At 38.3% G+C, this 18,673-nt stretch overlaps 1 protein-coding gene across 2 annotated transcripts in view; it reads right to left on the bottom strand.

Annotated features, from left to right (window-relative positions):
• Window positions 1-4,078: 4,078 nt before the first annotated feature.
• The window catches only part of PIP4K2C (phosphatidylinositol-5-phosphate 4-kinase type 2 gamma), a 396,981-nt gene continuing 382,386 nt past the window's right edge, over window positions 4,079-18,673 (bottom strand). For both annotated transcript variants that reach the window (XM_053708193.1, XM_053708194.1), the window contains one exon: window positions 4,079-4,696. In XM_053708193.1, coding sequence (XP_053564168.1) covers window positions 4,616-4,696 — 81 coding nt within the window. In that variant the 3' untranslated portion in view covers window positions 4,079-4,615. The remainder of the gene's footprint in view (window positions 4,697-18,673) is intronic.

Below are 18,673 nucleotides of genomic sequence, written 5' to 3'. Positions count from 1 at the left end.
ACGATTCAATATTTTTAGATCCAGAACTGGTCTGAAGGAATTCTCCTTCTTTGGTACAATTTAGAGATTTGAATAAAACCCCAGCCCCTGTCCCAGAACTGGAACTGGCATAATTACTCCAGCCAACTCTAGATCTGAAACACATTTCAGAAATGCTTGAGCCTTCGCTGGATTTACTGGGACACGGGAAAGAAAAAATCTCTTTGCAGGAGGCCTTATCTTGAAGCCAATTCTGTACCCTTCTGAAACAATGTTCTGAATCCAAAGATTGTGAATTGAATTGATCCAAATTTCTTTGAAAAATCGTAATCTGCCCCCTACCAGCTGGGCTGGAATGAGGGCCGCACCTTCATGTGGACTTGGGAGCTGGCTTTGGTTTTCTAAAAGGCTTGGATTTATTCCAGACTGGAGATGGTTTCCAAACTGATACCGCTCCTGTGGGTGAAGGATCAGGCTTTTGTTCCTTGTTGTGACGAAAGGAACGAAAACGATTATTAGACCTAAATTTACCTTTAGATTTTTAATCCTGTGGTAAAAAAGTTCCTTTCCCTCCAGTAACAGTTGAGATAATAGAATCCAACTGAGAACCAAATAATTTATTACCCTGGAAAGAAAGGGAAAGCAAAGTTGACTTAGAAGACATATCAGCATTCCAAGTTTTAAGCCATAAAGCTCTTCTAGCTAAAATAGCTAGATACATATACCTGACATCAACTCTAATGATATCAAAGATGGCATCACAAATAAAGTTATTAGCATGTTGAAGAAGATTAACAATGCTATGAGAATTATAATTGGTTACTTGTTGCGCTAAAGCTTCTAACCAAAAAGTTGAAGCTGCAGCAACATCCGCTAAAGATATAGCAGGTCAAAGAAGATTACCTGAACATAAGTAAGCTTTTCTTAGAAAGGATTCAATCTTCCTATCTAAAGGATCCTTAAAGGAAGTACTATCTGCCGTAGGAATAGTAGTACATTTAGCAAGAGTAGAGACAGCCCCATCAACCTTAGGGATTTTGTCCCAAAACTCTAATCTGTCAGATGGCACAGGATATAATTGCTTAAAACGTTTAGAAGGAGTAAATGAATTACCCAAATTATTCCATTCCCTGGAAATTACTTCAGAAATAGCATCAGGGACAGGAAAAACTTCTGGAATAACTACAGGAGATTTAAAAACCTTATTTAAACGTTTAGATTTAGTATCAAGAGGACCAGAATCCTCTATTTCTAATGCAATTAAGACTTCTTTAAGTAAAGAACGAATAAATTCCATTTTGAATAAATATGAAGATTTATCAGCATCAATCTCTGAAACAGAATCCTCTGAACCAGAGGAATCATTATCAGAATCAGAATGATGATGTTCATTTAAAAATTCATCTGAAAAATGAGAAGTTTTAAAAGACCTTTTACGTTTACTAGAAGGAGGAATAACAGACATAGCCTTCTTAATGGATTTAGAAACAAAATCTCTTATGTTAACAGGAACACTGAGTATTAGATGTTGATGGAACAGCAACAGGTAATGTAACATTACTAAAGGAAATATCTGCATTAACAAGTTTGTCATGAAATTCATTACAAACAACAGCTGGAGGAACAGATACCACAAGTTTACAGCAGATACACTTAACTTTGGTAGATCCAGCACCAGGCAGCGACTTTCCAGAAGTATCTTTGACTCAGGGTCAATCTGGGACATCTTGCAATATGTAATAGAAAAAACAACATATAAAGCAAAATTGATCAAATTCCTTAAATGACAGTTTCAGGAATGGTAAAAAATGCCAGTGAACAAGCTTCTAGCAACCAGAAGCAATAAATAATGAGACTTAAATAATGTGGAGACAAAAGTGACGCCCATATTTTTTAGCGCCAAAAAAGACGCCCACATTATTTGGCGCCTAAATGCTTTTGGCGCCAAAAATGACGCCACATCCGGAACGCCGACACTTTTGGCGCAAAAAAAAAACGTCAAAAAATGACGCAACTTCCGGCGACACGTATGACGCCGGAAACAGAAATTTTTTTTTGCGACAAAAAAGTCAGCGCCAAGAATGACGCAATAAAATGAAGCATTTTCAGCCCCCGCGAGCCTAACAGCCCACAGGTAAAAAAGTCAAATTTTAAGGTAGGAAAAAAATTGATTTATTCATATGCATTATCCCAAATATGAAACTGACTGTCTGCAATAAGGAACGTTGAACATCCTGAGTCAAGGCACATAAATGTTTGAACACATATATTTAGAACTTTATATAAAAATGCCCAACCATAGCTTAGAGTGTCACAGAAAATAAGACTTACTTACCCCAGGACACTCATCTACATGTAGTAGAAAGCCAAACCAGTACTGAAACGAGAATCAGTAGAGGTAATGGTATATATAAGAGTATATCGTCGATCTGAAAAGGGAGGTAAGAGATGAATCTCTACGACCGATAACAGAGAACCTATGAAATAGACCCCGTAGAAGGAGATCATTGAATTCAAATAGGCAATACTCTCCTCACATCCCTCTGACATTCACTGCACGCTGAGAGGAAAACCGAGCTCCAACCTGCTGCGGAGCGCATATCAACGTAGAATCTAGCACAAACTTACTTCACCACCTCCATAGGAGGCAAAGTTTGTAAAACTGAATTGTGGGTGTGGTGAGGGGTGTATTTATAGGCATTTTGAGGTTTGGGAAACTTTGCCCCTCCTGGTAGGAATGTATATCCCATACGTCACTAGCTCATGGACTCTTGCTAATATGAAAGAAATGAATTTATCAGGTAAGTTCTTACATAAATTATGTTTTTAGAGGCAACTTTGTATTTATTTTAACTAGGTACAATAGTTATTAAATAGTTATTAACTATTTAATAACTACCTAGCTAAAATAAGTACAAATTTACCTGTAAAATAAAACCTAACCTTCAATTACACTAGCTCATGGACTCTTGCTAATTACATGAAAGAAATAAAAATAAACCCTAAGCTAGATACAAAGTAATTATTAGTTATATTGTAGCTAGTTTAGGGTTTATTTTATAGGTAAGTATTTAGTTTTAAATAGGAATAATTTAGGTAATGATAGTAAATTTATTTCGCTTTATTTAAATTATATTTAAAGTTATGGGGGTGTTAGGGTTAGACTTAGGTTTAGTAGTTAATAAATGTAGTATAGTGGCGGCGAAGTTGGGGACGGCAGATTATTGGTTAATAAATGTAGGTAGGTGTCAGCGATGTTAGGGACGGCAGATTAGGGGTTAATAATATTTAACTAGTGTTTGCGAGGCGGGAGTGTGGCGGTTTAGGGGTTAATACATTTATTTAAGTGGCGGCGATGTCCGGTCGGCAGATTAGGGGTTAAAAACTTTAAGCGTTTGCGATGTGGGGGGGGGCCTCGGTTTAGGGGTTAATAGGTAGTTTATGGGTGTTAGTGTACTTTTTAGCACTTTAGTTAAGAGTTTTATGTTATATATGCCCATAAACCTCTTAACTACTGACTTTTAAATGCGGTGGGAGTCTTGACAGTGTACCACTCACTTTTTCCAAGACTCTTAATACCGGCGTTGGGAAAATCCAATTAAAAAGATAGGATACGCAATTGACGTAAGGGGATTTGCGGTATGTTAAAATCACGTAAAAAAAGTGAGCGGTACACCTGTACCTGCCAGACTCGTAATACCAGTGGGCGTTAAAAAGCAGCGTTGGGACCCCTCAACGCTGTTTTTTAAGGCTAACGCAAAACTCGTAATCTAGCCACATGTTTACAAATCACCTGATTTCACCTGTGCTTCAGTTCAGATCCTGAAAATCTGACCTGTGAGGGAGGCCGGAGGACAGGTTTGAAAACCCATGCCCCACTCTAATCAAGACTTTGTAACATATTAAAGTGTCAATGTTGTAAAAACTACCATTCTGGGAGCAGTGAGATACATTTTAGGAAAACTAGGTAAAATAAATAATGAAAAGTGAGTTTTTTCTTCCCTTACACTAAACATAATTGAACATTTTACAGAGATTTTCATCTTGAGTTTAATCTCCCTTCAACTTACAAACCAAATAGGAAAAAAACACAACTTGCTTTCTTGAATATCTAAAAGATTTAATCAAGATCGTTTGTAATTACTAATAGATTAGAAAACACCACTGTAGATATTGTGATCAGTGTCACAAGGGACCCTTTCCTGTGTTTAGGTTATATAGCCTATGGTGTTAGTAATGAATCATTGTGTATACTACAATAATATTATGCTACACAGCTCAGGAACAGTACACAGGGTTATGGTTTTACTTGGAATAACTGTTTAACTACTTAGGTTCTGAGCAGTTTAAATGTCTAAGCCTGTGAAAAAGAAACATTGTTAGGCCTGTTTCACAAATTTCTCTCCAGTTCTAACCTTAAATACCTATACAAAAGAATCCTAGGAGTAAGAAAGAGGTGAAAAAACTATAAAAATAACAAATCTGAAAAACGTGTAAAAAAAGCATATTGTTGCTGAATTGTTGTAGTAGAAATGTAGTTTACACAATACAGTAAACTTGCTTCTTTTGAACAAGTCAATATCAATCAGAGGTATTAAAAGGCTCTTTATATTAACAGTCTCTCTTCTTTGAAGGGTTAAGCAAAAATATTGGTGACAAATTCCAAGAATCGCTTTCCATACTGCTCCGGATGAACTGTAGAGATCTCTGCTCCAGCCTGAAAGATAGAGAAACATATTTGTGAGAATATGCATATAAACATGTCTAAATGTTAAAATTAGTTTTCTTTCATAGGATGTTGAGAGTCCACGAGTCATCACATGTGGGATTAAAGTCCAGTCAAATAGGAGGCAAAAACTCAAAACAGACTGTTTAACCCCGTAACAACCACAACATACCCTGTACATCACTGGTCGCTAAGGGATTGTGTGGCTATAATAGCGCGGGTCTTGCCACTCTATTAGACCCTGTCTCCCTCCAAAAGGTTTGCTAAAATAGTTATTGAAATCGGCACCAACGTAGAAAGATTAGTGTCATTAAGGGGTTAATCCCTCCTTCCCATTATTCTTCAGTCAATTTTTTGCCTCAAGCAAAGAGGTGAAACAAAGTGCTGATCTTCTCATCATTTGACAGTGGTCCAATGTTAAAATTACTTTTGGCTCCTTTTTAAAATAATTTAGCAAGATACAAATGTTCAAAGCTTCTACATTTAACAGTCTTCCGAAGATCACTGCAATTTACTGTAATGAAATATGCATTTATAGCTCAGCTTTCTAAAGCTTAGGAGGGGTTCCTGTAAATTCTGTGGATATTTAACAAAATATCCATTAAACAGAAAGAAAAGTGCAAAAAAAAAAAAAAAAAGAAAATGTTCTGACTATGTTCTGTTATGTTGCTTCCATATAACTGTGTTTAACCCCTGCAAAGGAGTTAAACACAGTTTTAATCCGCTCTAGAGCAGCAACGCACTACTGAGACCTAGCTGAACTCATCTGGTGAGCCAATTGCTAGAGACGTGTGTACAGCCACCAATCACCAGTTAGCAGCTCCTAGTAGTCCATTATGGCTCCTGATCCTACCTAGGGATGCTTTTCAACAAAAGATGCAAGAGTGCTGAAATTTTAAAATTGAAGTACAATGGAAAGTTATTTAAAATCGCATGCTCTGTATGAAACTTTTACATCCCTCTAAATCCAGTACAAGTGGGTTGTGATAGGTGAAAGAAATAAACTACTGGGGATTTTTAAATAAATAAATATTAATAGGACACCACCAGCTTTGCTGTTCAAGCTAAATTTTAATGAGCATCTATATTTATTTTTTCGGTATCTTTATTAAGATACGGAAAGTACAGGAAATATGTACACAAAATATGACTCCCCCCCCCCAAAATTTTAAGAAAAAAATAGCTTCAGTATTTAGTATGACCTCCCTTGGCACTAAGCACATATTGAACTCTTTTGGGAACTGTCCTGAAGTTTTCTGAAGTAATATTCTGGTATATTATACCAGGCTTCTTTCAGCACTTCCCAGAGTTCTTCTTTAGATTTAGGTTGTCTTATTTCTTTCTCTGTCCCAATCAGGCGCTTTCCAGAAGGAATGGCATGATGAATTAAAACCTGTCTGTACTTTTCAGCATTCATGATCCCATCAATTCGGACAATATCGCCAACACCACTGGCAGAAATGCAGCCCCAAACCAGGACAGACCTTCCACCATGTTTCACTGAAGGCTGCAAGCACTCATTCTTCCATCTATCTCCAACTCTTCTTCTAACATATTGTCAAAGATTGGACCCAAAAATTTCAAACTTGTATTCGTCACTCCATAATACTCTTTTCAACTGATCTTCATTCTACTCGTTATGAGCTTTACCATATCTTAGCCTTTTCACCCTGTTCCCATTACGAAAAAGTGGTTTCTTCGCTGCTACCCTTCCACAAAGACCATTCCTGATCAAGCTTCTTCAGACTCTAGGAGGGTCAACTTGGCATCCCGATGAAGATGCCAGATGCTGGACTTCATCCGGTCTCTCGAAAAAGAAACTCTGAGAAACTTCTAATAAGATGTTGAAAGTTTTCTTGGCCTTCCAGTCCTTTTTCTATTCTTGACCTCTCCTAATTCTTCAAAATTTCTTTATAACAGCTTGAATACCACATCTTGAGCATCCAGTTTGTTTGCCGATTTCCCTTTGAGAGTGGCCTTGCTCATACGAAAGTATAACTTTATGCCTGTCAAATTCTGTGATCTTTGGCACTTTGAATGGTATGATGCAATTGAAAGTTGGTCTTATTAGCAAGCTTCCAATGAATTTAACTCATACCACATGTGTTTATAATGCTCAAGCATGTCTTATAAGAGACTTTTCTTTACTATGGCATGGAGAGTCCACAACGTCATTCCAATTACTAGTGGGAAATTCCAGCAGGAGGCGGCAAAGCTGTTAAGTGTAACTTCCCTTACCCATAATCCTCAGTCATTCTCTTTGCCTCTATCAAGGGAGGATGTGCGAGGATGGTGTCTGAAGAAATTTAATCCTTTAATGGGTAGTTTTCCCTGCAAGCAAGGATTTGGGTTATGCTGTGTCCAAGTCCATCTCTTTAGTAAGAGTAATGGTCGCTTTTAGCAATTGGAAGACGGCGAGGTAGTCCTTGTTTACCTTCCAACATTTATGCTACCCTCTTATAGAAAACCAGGGTTGGTTACTCTGTTTTTCTTATGTCTTCAGGTCCCTGTCGGCCGTCCATTGAGGCTTTCACACCTGAAGCTGCTGTGAACTGCTCCACAGCAGAAGGCCCTGGAGGGTAAGTCCTTTTATAATTATTTCTTGGGGAAAAAAGTATCATTAGAAGGACTTGGATATCAGGGACCTAGTGGGACCTGCTACCCTCAGGAAGGGTTTGAATTTATTTTGTGTATCCTCTAGATGGGATACCTCGCGGCTGAGCAGCTCCCTGGACTATCCAGTGAGGAATCTATTACGATACAGCCGGCTTTACAGCCTTATATTGAGTTAGTTGTTATAGGTAAGGACCCAGGAATATGGTAAGTGGATATCCCATTAAGCTCCTATCCCAGCAAGCACATTTGTACGGTTGAATTGTGCTACTGGATAATATTGGCAGTCAAGTCAAGGAGTGTGTGTCATACTTAAGTAAATACAGGATGACTAGACAGAGATCGCTATCTTTATTGTTTTCTTTAAACAGCGCTAACCTCAGTTTGTCTAGGCACAGCTTGCATTGGAGACTTCATTCATAGCTCCGGTGTATGCTGTCTGCTGTTTTGTTACCCATCTACTAAGTCTAAGGGTTAATATTTTTTTTTTAATATTTTTATTGAGGTAATAAATAGGCATACAAACAAATGATTGCAGCAAAATACAATATAATTCTAAAATTGCTTATAACAAGTGTCATCGTATGGGTTACACATAGTTGCTTATGTAATATACACTGATAGCATCCATATAATATAAGGCAAACAGTATATGCCATTGCTACAAAGAGAAAAAACAGTTCAATAACATGCAAATAGAAATTTTTAACTTGCTTGTATTCCCAGGAAAAAAAAAAAAAAGATAGCAATAACGGAAGGTTATATCAATAGTAGAGGATCACATATATACCTCATCATTTAAACCTCAGGTTTTCTTTTTATTAAGGAGTAATTAAGATTGCGGTATAGGCGAGACAAACCGCTTAGTTAGTCCTCCTAATCTAGGAGGCGTTTTATATGGTTAGGAGAAAATAGCAGGAGTAATAAGTCATGGTGCATAAGGAAAACATAACGCTCTAGGGCCTAATGTACAGAACTTGTATTATAATTTTAGGTGTAGCTCTTTAATGACAGGCATTTAGTACAGACATGACTATTATAGCTGATCTAAGGGGTGTTTGTTTGATATGTAAGGATATTGTTGATCCGAAGAGCCCGTGTCTGCTGGCCTGTGTCTGCTGTATAGGGTAGACTTAAAGGGACAGTCAAGTCCAAAAAAAACTTTCATGTTTCAAATAGGGCATGTAATTTTAAACAACTTTTCAATTTACTTTTATCACCAATTTTGCTTTGTTCTTTTGGTATTCTTAGTTGAAAGCTAGACCTAGGAAGGCTTATATGATCATTTCTAAGCCCTTGAAGGCCGCCTCTAATCACATGCTTTTGTATTTGCTTTTCACAGCAGGGGAGAGCTAGTTCAGGTAAACCCTATAGATAACATTGTGAGCACGCCCGTGGATTGCGGCAGACACTGCACTAATTGGCTAAAATGAAAGTCAATAGATAATAAATAAAATGTCATGTGATCAGGGGGCTGTCAGAAGATGTTTTGATACAAGTTAATCACAGAGGTAAAAAGTGTATTAATATAACTGTGTTGGTTATGCAAAACTGGGGAATGGGTAATAAAGGGATTATCTATCTTTTAAAACAACAAAAATTCTGGTGTTAACTGTCCCTTTAAGTTAGGTATGCAAAGATATTTAAGACTTTGAGAGTTAGGATGCTATTGGTGATTGGGCTAGGGGTAAATATTAAAGCAAAGCTTAGGCGAGACCAGGTCAGGATATGGCCGTCAGAAATAAATCAACGATTCTCCCTGGTATGACCCCTAGACATAGAAGCTCGCATCATAAAAGATCTTTAATAAAATTGCTAGTGGGTTATATAATTAATAAGCAAGGTCTTAACGTTCGGGCAAACCTACACCCATACGCCGTACCACTCAATCTTCACTTATTTTTATCACTGTAGCGCTCAGCACGCCGCATCGCCTCGGCCTCTGGCGGCGGGGTAGAAAGCCCAGCAATTTTAGAGAATTTAATGTGGACCTTGAGACCTGTACTCCAGTTGATCAAGGGAATGGGGCATACTTTAATACAATATACCAAAGCGAATGTATGGTTCTGGGGTTGGCTTAATGGTTTAAACTTTTTAAAAAGGTAGGCTCTTCTGCTCCATAAAATATACCTTAAGTAATATATATCTACAGTTGCAGTTTCAAGTAACTAGCTGTATATATTGACCTCCCTTGTGTATTGACAGTGTTTTTGCATGAACGCAAAATTATAAGAGGAGAGATTATATCTAGGCACAATTTGTACAGGCTTGCATAGGAGAATTTTGGAGTATCTTACATAAAAGGTAGTTCTGAATCAGAATGCATGCTTTACTTAGGAAATAGTATCAGACGTGACATAAGTAGCTAGGAAAATATAATACACCTCATTTTGAATCAAAAATATGTTTTGGTTGTATTGAGCTCTACTGAATAGAAAAATGACCATAGCCACATCTCAGTCAAACAACATATATAAAGTAACTTTTAAAGGAAGTAAAGGATATACGCAAACAATATGGAGACCTTCTGTATAACAGCCTGATAGTTTAAATTTATGTAACGGTATAAAGTAGAGCTCACCTAGCAACAGGCTAGTTGGTAGAGATCCTGTATCAACTTTATCCAATCCCAAATCTGAGGCTTAGGAAAAACTCGACTAACAGTGTAGTCAGACTTGCTTGGGCATCGTGATTGTAGATTTGTAGACAATAGCTCTTGTTATAGGGGCCTTTAGGGACAGCAAAGTCCTTTATCATTAATATATATGAAAGTCTCTCAAGTTGCAGCAATCCAAGCTCCCTGCCCCAGGTACTTATCTCAGTAGACTGTGAGGATTCTCTGCGCTCCATTGAGACCAGGGGTCTAAAAGGTAAACTGTTGCTTGACTAGAGCGCTAGGCAGACCAACCACTTTATGCTCAAGATCACTGAGAAATGCATCAGATCGCCGGAACACTGCTAGACCATGTGCAGGAGACTGAAGTGGTAGTAGGGTACAGGGCCATCCGATTTGAGGCTTGCCTTATCCGGGAAACTAAATTGCTCAGTAGTCTCCCTAAAGGGAAACAGCCTGGTGGGCTAAAGCTGTAAGAAGTAAGGAGGTGAGATCTCTTTCGAGCTGTTGGAGATACTGCGACTTCGCCTCCTGCACTGCGCACTCCCACACCGCCACAGCCTCCATGATCTCCACTATGTGCACAAGTAGGCTCTCCTCTATTTAATATGAATGCGATCCGTTGAGCGATGGCTTGTAAGGCACCCAGCTGAGAAATACCCCCAGAGCGGATCAGTCCTGCTGACACCGGGGGGGGATGATGATGTTGCTAGTGTTCTTTCTAGGCCGCCACTTGTGATCCGCCACCATTGTAGGTTGCAAAGTTTCCAGTAGGATCAATTGTGATTTTTTGGTAGCATTCGGCTTAGCAAATCTTCCTCAATCAGGGCGAGCTTTCGTATGTAGGCGATGATGGATATAAAGAAAGATAGCCGACGGATAATCAAAAATCTATGCAGAGCTTCCTTTTTTGCGGCTTGTCATGGCCGTTGCTTGAACACGCCCCCTGTCTAAGGGTTAATTTAATTATAATGCACTAGGCTGAGCAGCTCCCTATATGGAGAATATCTATCTTCATTTGAACTTAAAGGGACACTGAGCCCAAATCTTTTTCTTTCACGATTCAGATAGAGCATGCAATTTTAAGAAACTTTCTAATTTACTCCTATTATTACATTTTCTTCATTCTCTTTTAATCTTTATTTGAAAAGCAAAAAACATAATTTATGTAAGAACTTACCTGATAAATTCATTTCTTTCATATTAGCAAGAGTCCATGAGCTAGTGACGTATGGGATATACATTCCTACCAGGAGGGGCAAAGTTTCCCAAACCTCAAAATGCCTATAAATACACCCCTCACCACACCCACAATTCAGTTTAACGAATAGCCAAGAAGTGGGGTGATAAAAAAGTGCGAAAGCATATAAAATAAGGAATTGGAATAATTGTGCTTTATACAAAATCATAACCACCACAAAAAAAGGGCGGGCCTCATGGACTCTTGCTAATATGAAAGAAATGAATTTATCAGGTAAGTTCTTACATAAATTATGTTTTCTTTCATGTAATTAGCAAGAGTCCATGAGCTAGTGACGTATGGGATAATGACTACCCAAGATGTGGATCTTTCCACACAAGAGTCACTAGAGAGCGAGGGATAAAATAAAGACAGCCAATTCCTGCTGAAAACAATCCACACCCAAAATAAAGTTTAACAAAAAACATAAGCAGAAGATTCAAACTGAAACCGCTGCCTGAAGTACTTTTCTACCAAAAACTGCTTCAGAAGAAGAAAATACATCAAAATGGTAGAATTTAGTAAAAGTATGCAAAGAGGACCAAGTTGCTGCTTTGCAGATCTGGTCAACCGAAGCTTCATTCCTAAACGCCTAGGAAGTAGAAACTGACCTAGTAGAATGAGCTGTAATTCTCTGAGGCGGAGTTTTACCCGACTCAACATAGGCAAGATGAATTAAAGATTTCAACCAAGATGCCAAAGAAATGGCAGAAGCTTTCTGGCCTTTTCTAGAACCGGAAAAGATAACAAATAGACTAGAAGTCTTACGGAAAGATTTCGTAGCTTCAACATAATATTTCAAAGCTCTAACAACATCCAAAGAATGCAACGATTTCTCCTTGGAATTCTTAGGATTAGGACATAATGAAGGAACCACAATTTCTCTACTAATGTTGATGGAATTCACAACTTTAGGAAAAAATTCAAAAGAAGTTCGCAACACCGCCTTATCCTGATGAAAAATCAGAAAAGGAGACTCACAAGAAAGAGCAGATAATTCAGAAACTCTTCTGGCAGAAGAGATGGCCAAAAGGAACAAAACTTTCCAAGAAAGTAATTTAATGTCCAATGAATGCATAGGTTCAAACGGAGGAGCTTGAAGAGCTCCCAGAACCAAATTCAAACTCAAAGGAGGAGAAATTGACTTAATGACAGGTTTTATACGAACCAAAGCTTGTACAAAACAATGAATATCAGGAAGAATAGCAATCTTTCTGTGAAAAAGAACAGAAAGAGCAGAGATTTGTCCTTTCAAAGAACTTGCGGACAAACCCTTATCTAAACCATCCTGAAGAAACTGTAAAATTCTCGGTATTCTAAAAGAATGCCAAGAAAAATGATGAGAAAGACACCAAGAAATATAAGTCTTCCAGACTCTATAATATATCTCTCGAGATACAGATTTACGAGCCTGTAACATAGTATTAATCACAGAGTCAGAGAAACCTCTTTGACCAAGAATCAAGCGTTCAATCTCCATACCTTTAAATTTAAGGATTTCAGATCCTGATGGAAAAAAGGACCTTGTGACAGAAGGTCTGGTCTTAACGGAAGAGTCCACGGTTGGCAAGAGGCCATCCGGACAAGATCCGCATACCAAAACCTGTGAGGCCATGCCGGAGCTACCAGCAGAACAAACGAGCATTCCTTCAGAATCTTGGAGATTACTCTTGGAAGAAGAACTAGAGGCGGAAAGATATAGGCAGGATGATACTTCCAAGGAAGTGATAATGCATCCACTGCCTCCGCCTGAGGATCCCGGGATCTGGACAGATACCTGGGAAGTTTCTTGTTTAGATGGGACGCCATCAGATCTATTTCTGGAAGTTCCCACATTTGAACAATCTGAAGAAATACCTCTGGGTGAAGAGACCATTCGCCCGGATGCAACGTTTGGCGACTGAGATAATCCGCTTCCCAATTGTCTATACCTGGGATATGAACAGCAGAGATTAGACAGGAGCTGGATTCCGCCCAAACCAAAATTCGAGATACTTCTTTCATAGCTAGAGGACTGTGAGTCCCTCCTTGATGATTGATGTATGCCACAGTTGTGACATTGTCTGTCTGAAAACAAATGAACGATTCTCTCTTCAGAAGAGGCCAAAACTGAAAAGCTCTGAAAACTGCACGGAGTTCCAAAATATTGATCGGTAATCTCACCTCCTGAGATTCCCAAACTCCTTGTGCCGTCAGAGATCCCCACACAGCTCCCCAACCTGTGAGACTTGCATCTGTTGAAATTACAGTCCAGGTCGGAAGCACAAAAGAAGCCCCCTGAATTAAACGATGGTGATCTGTCCACCATGTTAGAGAGTGTCGAACAATCGGTTTTAAAGATATTGATTGAGATATCTTCGTGTAATCCTTGCACCATTGCTTCAGCATACAGAGCTGAAGAGGTCGCATGTGAAAACGAGCAAAGGGGATCGCGTCCGATGCAGCAGTCATAAGACCTAGAATTTCCATGCATAAGGCTACCGAAGGGAATGATTGTGACTGAAGGTTTCGACAAGCTGCAATCAATTTTAGACGTCTCTTGTCTGTTAAAGACAGAGTCATGGACACTGAATCCATCTGGAAACCCAGAAAGGTTACCCTTGTCTGAGGAATCAAAGAACTTTTTGGTAAATTGATCCTCCAACCATGATCTTGAAGAAACAACACAAGTCGATTCGTATGAGATTCTGCTAAATGTAAAGACTGAGCAAGTACCAAGATATCGTCCAAATAAGGAAATACCACAATACCCTGTTCTCTGATTACAGACAGAAGGGCACCGAGAACCTTTGTAAAAATTCTTGGAGCTGTAGCTAGGCCAAACGGCAGAGCCACAAACTGGTAATGCTTGTCCAGAAAAGAGAATCTCAGGAACTGATAATGATCTGGATGAATCGGAATATGCAGATATGCATCCTGTAAATCTATTGTGGACATATAATTCCCTTGCTGAACAAAAGGCAAGATAGTCCTTACAGTTACCATTTTGAATGTTGGTATCCTTACATAACGATTCAATATTTTTAGATCCAGAACTGGTCTGAAGGAATTCTCCTTCTTTGGTACAATGAAGAGATTTGAATAAAACCCCATCCTCTGTTCCGGAACTGGAACTGGCATAATTACTCCAGTCAACTCTAGATCTGAAACACATTTCAGAAATGCTTGAGCTTTTACTGGATTTACTGGGACACGGGAAAGAAAAAATCTCTTTGCAGGAGGTCTCATCTTGAAACCAATTCTGTACCCTTCTGAAACAATGTTCTGAATCCAAAGATTGTGAACAGATTTGATCCAAATTTCTTTGAAAAAACGTAACCTGCCCCCTACCAGCTGAGCTGGAATGAGGGCCGCACCTTCATGTGGACTTAGAAGCAGGCTTTGCCTTTCTAGCTGGCTTGGATTTATTCCAGACTGGAGATGGTTTCCAAACTGAAACTGCTCCTGAGGATGAAGGATCAGGCTTTTGTTCTTTGTTGAAACGAAAGGAACGAAAACGATTATTAGCCCTGCTTTTACCTTTAGATCTTTTATCCTGTGGTAAAAAAGTTCCTTTCCCACCAGTAACAGTTGAAATGATGGAATCCAACTGAGAACCAAATAATTTGTTACCCTGGAAAGAAATAGAAAGTAAAGTTGATTTAGAAGCCATATCAGCATTCCAAGTTTTAAGCCATAAAGCTCTTCTAGCTAAAATAGCTAGAGACATAAACCTGACATCAACTCTGATAATATCAAAAATGGCATCACAGATAAAATTATTAGCATGCTGAAGAAGAATAATAATGTCATGAGAATCACGATGTGTTACTTGTTGCGCTAAAGTTTCCAACCAAAAAGTTGAAGCTGCAGCAACATCAGCCAAAGATATAGCAGGTCTAAGAAGATTACCTGAACACAGATAAGCTTTTCTTAGAAAGGATTCAATTTTCCTATCTAGAGGATCCTTAAAAGAAGTACCATCTGACGTAGGAATAGTTGTACGTTTAGCAAGGGTAGAAATAGCCCCATCAACTTTAGGGATTTTGTCCCAAAATTCTAATCTGTCAGACGGCACAGGATATAAATGCTTAAAACGTTTAGAAGGAGTAAATGAATTACCCAATTTATCCCATTCTTTGGAAATTACTGCAGAAATAGCATTAGGAACAGGAAAAACTTCTGGAATAACCACAGGAGCTTTAAATACCTTATCCAAACGTTTAGAATTAGTATCAAGAGGACCAGAATCCTCTATTTCTAAAGCAATTAGAACTTCTTTAAGTAAAGAACGAATAAATTCCATTTTAAATAAATATGAAGATTTATCAGCATCAACCTCTGAGACAGAATCCTCTGAACCAGAGGAGTCATCAGAATCAGAATGATGATGTTCATTTAAAAATTCATCTGTAGGGAGAGAAGTTTTAAAAGATTTTTTACGTTTACTAGAAGGAGAAATAACAGACATAGCCTTCTTTATGGATTCAGAAACAAAATCTCTTATATTATCAGGAACATTCTGCACCTTAGATGTTGAAGGAACTGCAACAGGCAATGGTACTTTACTAAAGGAAATATTATCTGCTTTAACAAGTTTGTCATGACAATCAATACAAACAACAGCTGGAGAAATAGCTACCAAAAGTTTACAGCAGATACACTTAGCTTTGGTAGATCCAGCACTAGACAGCGATTTTCCTGTAGTATCTTCTGACTCAGATGCAACGTGAGACATCTTGCAATATGTAAGAGAAAAAACAATATATATATAAAGCAAAATTGATCAAATTCCTTAAATGACAGTTTCAGGAATGGGAAAAAATGCCAAAGAACAAGCTTCTAGCAACCAGAAGCAATAAAAAATGAGACTTAAATAATGTGGAGACAAAAGCGACGCCCATATTTTTTCGCGCCAAATAAGACGCCCACATTATTTGGCGCCTAAATGCTTTTGGCGCCAAAAATGACGCCACACCCGGAACGCCGACATTTTTGGCGCGAAATAACGTCAAAAAATGACGCAACTTCCGGCGACACGTATGACGCCGGAAACGGAAATAGAATTTTTGCGCCAAAAAAGTCCGCGCCAAGAATGACGCAATAAAATGAAGCATTTTCAGCCCCCGCGAGCCTAACAGCCCACAGGGAAGAGTCAAATTTTTGAAGGTAAGAAAAAATGAATAAATCAAATGCATTATCCCAAATATGAAACTGACTGTCTGAAAATAAGGAAAGTTGAACATTCTGAGTCAAGGCAAATAAATGTTTGAATACATATATTTAGAACTTTATAAACAAAGTGCCCAACCATAGCTTAGAGTGTCACAGAAAATAAGATTTACTTACCCCAGGACACTCATCTACATGTTTGTAGAAAGCCAAACCAGTACCGAAACGAGAATCAGCAGAGGTAATGGTATATATAAGAGTATATCGTCGATCTGAAAAGGGAGGTAAGAGATGAATCTCTACGACCGATAACAGAGAACCTATGAAATAGACCCCGTAGAAGGAGATCACTGCATTCAAATAGGCAATACTCTCCTCACATCCCTCTGACATTCACTGCACGCTGAGAGGAAAACCGGGCTCCAACTTGCTGCGGAGCGCATATCAACGTAGAATCTAGCACAAACTTACTTCACCACCTCCATCGGAGGCAAAGTTTGTAAAACTGAATTGTGGGTGTGGTGAGGGGTGTATTTATAGGCATTTTGAGGTTTGGGAAACTTTGCCCCTCCTGGTAGGAATGTATATCCCATACGTCACTAGCTCATGGACTCTTGCTAATTACATGAAAGAAATGTAAGTTTAGATGCCGGCCCATTTTTGGTGAACAACCTGGGTTGCTCTTGCTGATTAGTGGATAAATTCATGCACCAATAAATAAGTGCTGTCCAGGGTACTGAACCAACAATTGGCTGGCTCCTTAACTTAGATGCCTTCTTTTTCATATAAAGATAGCAAGCAAGAGAACAAAGAAAAATTGATAATAGGAGTAAATTAGAAAGTTGCTTTGCTCTATCTGAATCACAAAAGAAAAAAATTGGGTTCAGTGTCCCTTTAAGACAGCTTAGTTTTTTCTGCACACGTTTTATAATCAGTAGGCGTGGATTACTCTTAAGCTACTCCTAATGTTATATTTAATTTATTGATAGAGGTTAGTGCATGGATTGGCTCCGGAGGTCTGGGGTAGAATCCAGGAGAGTTTTTATTTTACGTGTGCGATCCGGTGACGGTGTGGTTAATTTTCCAGCCACAGGATCTTTTTTGGCATGATCTCCGCTCCCATGAAATCTGAGAAGGCCTTCAGGGAGCAGTAGGTATTCTTATTATGGCAATGTTTTAATTGAGTCTAGCACATTGCTAGCTCAAGAAGTCTCATGTAATTCTCTCTCCTCATAGTCGGCGTTAACTCCTCTACCATAATACCGGAGATGCCGTTCTGACTAGTTAGCTTGTACCGTTTTCAGTGTGCGATGCACTTCTGTAAATATCCCATTTAGTCTTCTCTCACATCATTTTAGAGTAAGAGACTGAGATGTGTGGGGACAGTGTTTTCTGTACTTATTTTATGAACACGGAAATTCTCTACAGTTTTATAAGAATCAGATCACAAATGCTTTTCTCTCTGAAGCTCCCTGGCATTTGCTGCCATCTTGTGGCAATTCATTTTTCTACTCCTTGGAATCTAAATTCCAATTTTCACAATTATTTTGTCTTTTTGTGTGTCAGAGTGGCAGTAATAACTTCAAGCCTAGATATGATTACATCCATATGCCTTTTAGAACTGGCTAATGTTAACATGATGCTTCTGATTCTCATAAGCGTTGAGATTGGATATTACGGGTTATAGCATTTCATGTTTTCCCCCATCTTTCTAATGTAGATATTTATACATTTTATATTTTATTATTTATCCTTTGTCTGCAGTGTATATTAACTGTATGTTGTTAGGGTTTATTTAATTTGATATGTTTAATCCCTTTCCTGTTTCAGTAGAGGTATATATTGATGCCTTTTGTCTGCTTATTTTACCTGTTCTATGCTGTGCGTAGTATTATATGTTTGAGGGATTAACATTGTTGTGATTATCCCTATTTTTCTGCAGTGATAAAGGGTCATAATTGATCCTTTTTGTTATAATGAGACATATATAACATATTAATGTTTTTCTATATTATTGTACTTGTACAGGGGCTCCATGTATCTGTACTTACGTCTGACATGTTTGTTCTATCTCGTATACAGGGGTTGCATTTTTTATTACATGTTTTTGTTTTCATGTATCATTCTCATCAGAACGCTATTATATTTATTTCTATATCTGTATTAAAGGAATACTTTATTTTATTTTCACTCTCATTGAGGTGATATTATTAGCGTATGTGACTCGGAATGATTAATGCATCATACTCTTAGTTTTGGGCACCAATATCTCTTCTCATGAACTGAGGAGCTCTTTGCTCTTGTCTGTGCCATTCGTTGTCATTTTGACAATGTACTTTTTGTTTCTACA

This window comes from Bombina bombina, chromosome 3, assembly GCF_027579735.1.
Source record: "Bombina bombina isolate aBomBom1 chromosome 3, aBomBom1.pri, whole genome shotgun sequence".
In the NCBI taxonomy this organism is placed as follows: Eukaryota; Metazoa; Chordata; class Amphibia; order Anura; family Bombinatoridae; genus Bombina; species Bombina bombina.
This window is presented reverse-complemented; position numbering and strand designations above follow the sequence as displayed.